Source organism: Eptatretus burgeri, chromosome 11 (assembly GCF_056783735.1).
Source record: "Eptatretus burgeri isolate ZD-2024b chromosome 11, Ebu_testis_v1, whole genome shotgun sequence".
NCBI lineage: Eukaryota > Metazoa > Chordata > Myxini > Myxiniformes > Myxinidae > Eptatretus > Eptatretus burgeri.
Genome location: NC_140971.1, coordinates 9,513,808 through 9,520,278, shown reverse-complemented (window position 1 = coordinate 9,520,278; position 6,471 = coordinate 9,513,808). Strand labels below are relative to the sequence as shown.

General features: G+C 47.4%; 1 protein-coding gene across 7 annotated transcripts in view; it reads left to right on the top strand.

The window, feature by feature from the left end:
* The window catches only part of LOC147016473 (protein 4.1-like), a 58,997-nt gene that overhangs the window by 41,598 nt on the left and 10,928 nt on the right, over nucleotides 1-6,471 (top strand). For all 7 annotated transcript variants that reach the window (XM_085845150.1, XM_085845149.1, XM_085845151.1 and 4 more), the window contains one exon: nucleotides 5,806-6,024. In XM_085845150.1, coding sequence (XP_085701276.1) covers nucleotides 5,806-6,024 — 219 coding nt within the window. The remainder of the gene's footprint in view (nucleotides 1-5,805; nucleotides 6,025-6,471) is intronic.

The window sequence follows — 6,471 nt, the reverse complement described above, 5'->3', positions numbered from 1 at the left end:
GGCCGACTCTGCCCAAACCGACTCTGCCGAGATTCGCCTTGTGCTCGGCGCTTTATAGGCCGGCAGGAGAACCCATATGCAAATTTTTGGATCAGGACGAGCTCGGGGGTGGAGCCACGCTCGCCCATTGGACGGAGGAAAAGGGGCGTGAATCTCCCCTGATCCTAGAATTTGCATATCTCGATTCCACACAGACGCGCCTGGAGGCCGGGTCAAACCGCCCCGCGCTTGCTGATTGGACGGATCAGAAGTGGGCGTGTAGCATTCCTGATCCGAATTCTCCTCGGAAAGGCCGCATTTTGCACTCGCGGCTCGGCGCGCATCCCGTACGAGCCCAGGACAGCCTGACGCTCGGTGCTCCCAGGTGGTGCGGGAATGGCCGCAGAAGGAGAGAGGTGAAGGTGGTGGAGGGTTTATGGTGGTGGTTTATGGCCCTGGTGCCGTTTGGAATGGCGGTGATGCGATGTTTGCGGGAGCAAGTTGTGAAGGTAAAGATCGTGGCTGTTGGCGTTGTTGTTGTTGTGAAGCGGCATTGTGGTATAACAAGGTATCTAACACAGAATGTATAACAAGGGGAGCAGGAGCCAAGAGGGATGAGAGAGGGAAGCACAAAACAGTGCGGAACAGAGACATAATGAGTTCTGTGGAAGGGAGAGGGATTGGGGCAGGGTACACAGGGTAAACAAGATGGACACAACAGGGACTTTCAGGTCCTTACATGACAGAGAGTTTCAGAAAGGAAAGCAGGGAATTTGAAGGAGGTGGGTTTGGGTGGATTGGCGGGGGCAGAAAAGATCATGGTTTTGGATGGGGGGGAGAGAGATGGTGGTGAACAGCTGTTTTAATGACCTGGAGAGAAGAGTGGAATTGAAGGCTGGAGGGAATTCAAAAGGTGGGAAAAAAAGAGAAATGAAAGAATGAAGGAGAGCAGTGATTCTTGATTTTCGTAGTTTAACCAGAAGGGGGTTGCTGGCAGACCTTGAGCGCACTGCCGACATGGGCAGGATAGCTAGCAGACAGAGTGGGGGGAAGGGGGAGGGGTGGGGGGGGATGAGGCCAGAGAGGAGACTGTAGAAGACAGAAAGGCCACCGACCTGCCTGTGGTGAGAGAGTGAGAGACTCAAAGACTCAGCCTCATCGTGGGAGATACCATTGATCTTAAATGCCTTTGTTTCCACAGCATGAAGCCACAAAGAGTGGGAGTACCAGCTCAGAAGGGAGAGCAGTATTCTATCAGGCTGCGGACGAAAGCTTTGTATGTGGTCAGGAGCTCAGGTGTGCTAAGAAAGGACTTTGCATGATGGAGAATGCCAAATCGGTGACTGGCTTTGGAGGCCAGCTTGGAAATGTGGCTTTCCCAGGAAAGATCATGGCAGATAGTGAGGCCTAAAAGTTTGGACTTCTTCAAGAGGATTGTTCAGAAAGTAGATGTGGGGGGGGGGAGGTGGGGGGGTTCCAGATGGTCCTTTCGGAGAGGCATAGTGAGAGTGTGAGATTTGTCAAGATTGAAAGACATGTTCCACATGTTGGTCCAGCATATGATTTTATCCAGATCCAGCAAGTGAGATTTTATCCAGAGAGTAAAGAAGCTACTGCTTTCTGTTCTGAGGGATGACAGATGGTGTGGCAGAGGGTGGAGTCATCAGCAAAGAGATAAAAAGGATTTTCCAGAGAGTCAGAGATATCTTTGATGAAAATGAGAAAAAGCACAGGGCCCAGAATGCTACCTTGAGGAATTGCAGCCTGGACAGGATGAGGGGATGAGAGAACTCCATTAAGGGCCACACGTTGGCTGTGACAAGAGAGGAAGTCTGTGAGCCAAGAGTTGAGATTGCCTCGGATACCATTGGAAGAGAGTTTGGTGAGCAAGGCAGGGTGCCAGGCCATATCAAAAGCACGTAATACGTCTCAGGATATGGCTCTGATCTCATGTCTGGCATTGAGGACCTCTATCCATTGTTGGGAAAGCAGGAGCAGCAAGTCCAGGGTAGAGTAATCTTGTCTGAATCCAAATTGATGATTGGAAATCAAGCCATTGGAGAAGAGGAAGGATTTAATATCTGAAGCGATGATGAATTCCATCACCTTGCTGATGATTGGGAGAAGGCTGATTGGTCTGTAGTCGCAGGGATCTGTTTTTGCACCTTTTTTATGCAGAGCGGTAATGTTTGCTGATTTCCAAGTGGAAAGCAGATGACTGAGCAAATGAGAGGGTGAATAAAACAGAGAAAAGGGGTCGAAAGAGCAGCAGAGCAGGTTTTTAAGGACACGTGGGCTGATGCTGTCTGGACCGGTTGCAGAATCTGAGTCAAGGTTTGACAGCAAGCTCTCCACCTTGTCAGGAGAAAAGGACACAGAGTACAGGAGCAGCTGAGTGCGACTGGGTTAGGTGGGTACAGAAAGCGATGGGTTTTGGACACAAGATTTCGATGCAAACACCGAGTTTAGGCATTCAGCCTTTTCATGTGCGGTATCAGCAGTGCAGCCATTTGAGGTAAGGGAGGGGGTGGAGGGGGAACATCCACCAGCAACAGACTTATTGAGATGCCACCAGGATTTGGAGGAAGGAGACAGATTTGAGAGTTCAGACTTGAATACAGGTTTGAGAGTTCGGAGATTTGAAGGATATTGAAGGTTTATGAATGAGGAAGAGTACAATGAGGAAGGTTTTACCTGCATTCATCGACTCCGTTACAGCGGCCCGTACTGATGCCACATTTTCACCTCGAGACAATTGATCTAACAACTCGATCTTTTTGCCCAACGTCATAACCTTTCTCTGCCTTTTGGCACAACTAACTTTGTCCATCGCTTTATGTTTGGTCGCCATTAAAAACGGTGCATGAGAAAAAAATACAATGCTCGTAATAGGAGATAATCGTACACGTATGGGGTGGACGCAAACAATGACTATTCTCAGCTCAAAAACCACGATTATTCAAAACGAAATCGGAACACAATCGGTTGCCCGCAATTGGCCGAAACCTGCTATAAATACACTTGCTTGTTTTCAGTAGCGATGTGTTGCGAGTGTCAGTCATTAACACCTCTATTGGCCTGACTGACAGTTTTGCTAACTACCGTACAGTAGTTGATTTTGATTCGTCTTGTACTCCAAATTGAAAGATAGTCTATTGGGAGCCGTTGGTGAGGTATGTGGATGGACAAAAGGACCACCGAGGGACTCGGAAACATGGTGGTGGGATGATGAAGTTGGAAAGACGATTGAAGAGAAGAGGAAGAAGTTCAAGGAATGGCAAAAGGCAAAGGATACGGTGGAAGAAGAGGCTGCACATGAAAGTTATAAGGTAGCCAAGAAGGCTGCAAAGAAAGAGGTTGCAAAGGCGCAGGAGGCCCATAGGAAAATGTTCGGAGAACGCTTGGATTCGGAGGAGGGTAAGAGAGCGGTATTCAGGATCGCAAAGCAGATAGCGAGAGAGAGATTTGATGTGACGGGGGTGAGTTGCTTGAAGGATGAAGTGGGACAAATCGTTGTGGATTCAGATGGAATTAAAGGAAGATGGAAGAGATATATGGAAAGGCTGTTGAATGTAGAAAATGAATGGGATAGAAACATCGAGAGTAACCCAGTTTTAGGACCAGCAGAGAAGACAACTGAGAAGGGAGTTGAGGAAGCGAAAGAGCAATGAAGAGTAGAAAAGCAGGAGGGCCAACGGGAGTTGTGGGAGATATGTTGAAGGCAGCGGGAAGTTGGGGTGTGAAGAGAATGACAGAGATCTGTAATCTGATGGTGAAAGAAGGCCGCATTCCAGTGGATTGGGAACTGAGTACCCTCGTCCCTCTGTACAAGGGGAAAGGTGACCCTCTGGACTGTGGCTCCTATAGAGCAATAAAGTTATTGGAGCATGGAATGAAGGTATTGGAAAGGGTGTTGGAGAAGAGGATAAGGAAGAAGGTAAAGATTGACGAAATGCAGTTTGGATTTATGCCAGGAAGAGGAACGACAGATGCAATTTTTATTGTAAGGCAGTTGCAGGAGAAGTACATGGAGAAGAGGAAGAAGTTGTTTTTTGGGTTTGTTGATCTGGAGAAAGCATTTGATAGGGTTCCACGTGAAGTAATGGCATGGGCATTGAGGAAGTTAGGAGTGGAGGAATGGTTGATCAGAGTAGTGATGGCAATGTACGAGAGAACACGCACAGCTGTAAGGACGAAGGACGGGAACAGTGGTGAGTTTGAGGTGAGGGTGGGAGTGCACCAGGGGTCGGTACTAAGTCCACTTCTATTTGTAGTTGTGATGGAGGTGCTGGCTCGGAGGGTAAAGGAGGGTTTACCGTGGGAGCTGCTGTATGCAGATGATCTGGTGTTGATTGCAGAGAGTATGGATGGACTGAAGGAGAAGATGAACAAGTGGAAGGAATGTATGGAGGCAAAAGGTTTGAAGGTGAATATCGGAAAGACGAAGGTGATGGCAAGTGGTAAAGCATGTGGTGAGGTGGAAAGGACTGGGAAGTGGCCGTGTGCTGTGTGCAGGAAGGGTGTCGGAGTGAACTCCATTCAGTGTACAATGTGTGCTGAATGGGTTCATCGAAAATGTAGTGGTGTGAGAGGGTCATTAACCAGTGTGGCAGCTACATTCAAGTGTAAGGTGTGCATAGAGGGAGCTGCAGATGAAGGAATTGTTGAGTTGGATCTTGGAGATGGTGGGAAGCTGGAAGGGGTGAAAACATTTTGCTATCTCGGAGACATGCTGAATGGAGAAGGTGGATTAGACTCTTTGACGGTTGCTCGAGTGAGATGTGCACGGAAGAAGTTTTGGGAACTGAGTGGCGTGCTGACGAAGAGGGGAGTGTCGTTGAAGCTGAAGGGAAAGGTGTATGCTACATGTGTGAGGAGTACGATGATTTATGGGAGTGAGACATGGGTACTGAACATGGAGCAGCAACAAAGGCTGGAAAGGGTGGAAATGCGAATGGTTCGATGGATGTGCAGAGTATGGTTGAGAGAGAGGAAGACAAATGATGACTTGCGGAAGATGATGGGAATAGAGTCTGTGATGGAGGTTGTGAAGAGAAACAGGTTGAGATGGTTGGGTCATGTGTTGAGGAAGGATGGAAGTGACTGGGTGAGAGGAGTGTTGGAAATGAGTGTAGTCGGAAGTAGAGGACGGGGAAGACCGAGAAAAACTTGGCTAAATGTGGTGGAAGAGGAAATGTGGGCAAGGGGATTAAGAAGGGGAGATGCAGAAAACAGGTTAAAGTGGAGAAGATTGTCATGGGGCCCGCAAGGCTAACCCCTGCTTGAGAAGGGAAAATGGCCTTTAAATGCGTGTGTGTGTGTGTGTGTGTGTGTGTGTGTGTGTGTGTGTGTGTGTGTGTGTGTGTGTGTGTGTGTGTGTGTGTGTGTGTGTGTGTGTGTGTGTGTGTGTGTGTGTGTGTGTGTGTGTTGTACTCCAAATTGACTCGTCTATGAATGTAGGAAAGAAAAATTGGATAATTAGCCAATTCTACTTGTACTCCACATTGACTTGTAGGCCAAAAAATACAGTCTACACATCCTGAAATATACAGAGATTTGCCATAATGTTGTGTATAAATTTGGGATCTAATTTGTTCGTTAGGTTAAATTCACCGACACCTTCCATTATTTATATGTTGACCCCACCTTGTCTTCCTTAGTCTGATTTTCCTCCTAATTTTCTGTTTTATCTAATCTCTCTCGATGCTTTTTCTTCCTCCCCCCTACTTCCTCTTCTCCCTTTTTTCAGCATCTCCTTATTCTTCTTTCGTCTCATATTCCTTCTCCATTTCCTTTCCCACTCCCCCATCCATCTGTTCGTCACAGGTACTTGCTGTGCCTGCAGCTGAGGGATGACGTGACCCGCGGTCGCTTGCCATGCTCCTTCGTGACGCTCGCACTCCTCGCCTCGTACACACTGCAGGCCGAACTAGGAGACTGGAGCCCACAAGAATTTGAAGGAAACTATGCAACAGCTTTCCGTTTGGCACCGAATCAGACGCACGAGTTGGAAGAACGTGCCATGGAGTTGCACCGCACTCATCGGTAAAACCTGCACACAAATCTGGAGCTCACCTGTTTCATCTGCTAATGTCAAGCATTGATTGTTTATTTTCTCTTGAATTTTTGTAAATTACATATGAAGGATGCAATTATTTACTTATCAAATGTACTGTTCGCTGCTTACACTTCTTTCATCACCCAGTCTCTCGTAAGACCGCAAAGCACTGTAAGATCATGAAATCGCTCCTTCTGGCTGTTTCGCTACAGCTGAACACTATTTAATGCATGTTGAGTTGATTGATACAAGACATCAACAATCTGTCACTTACTAGTCAACTTGTCCTGTACTAGGATTAAGACTTCTTTCACCATATCATGAGAAAAGTGAGGAATTTTCTTGTGATTGTGGGATTTCAACTCATAATCCACTGCCGTGGTTGCTCGTGCTGATGACTCTTTGGACCATGAACCTTGGACACCGTAGAAAGG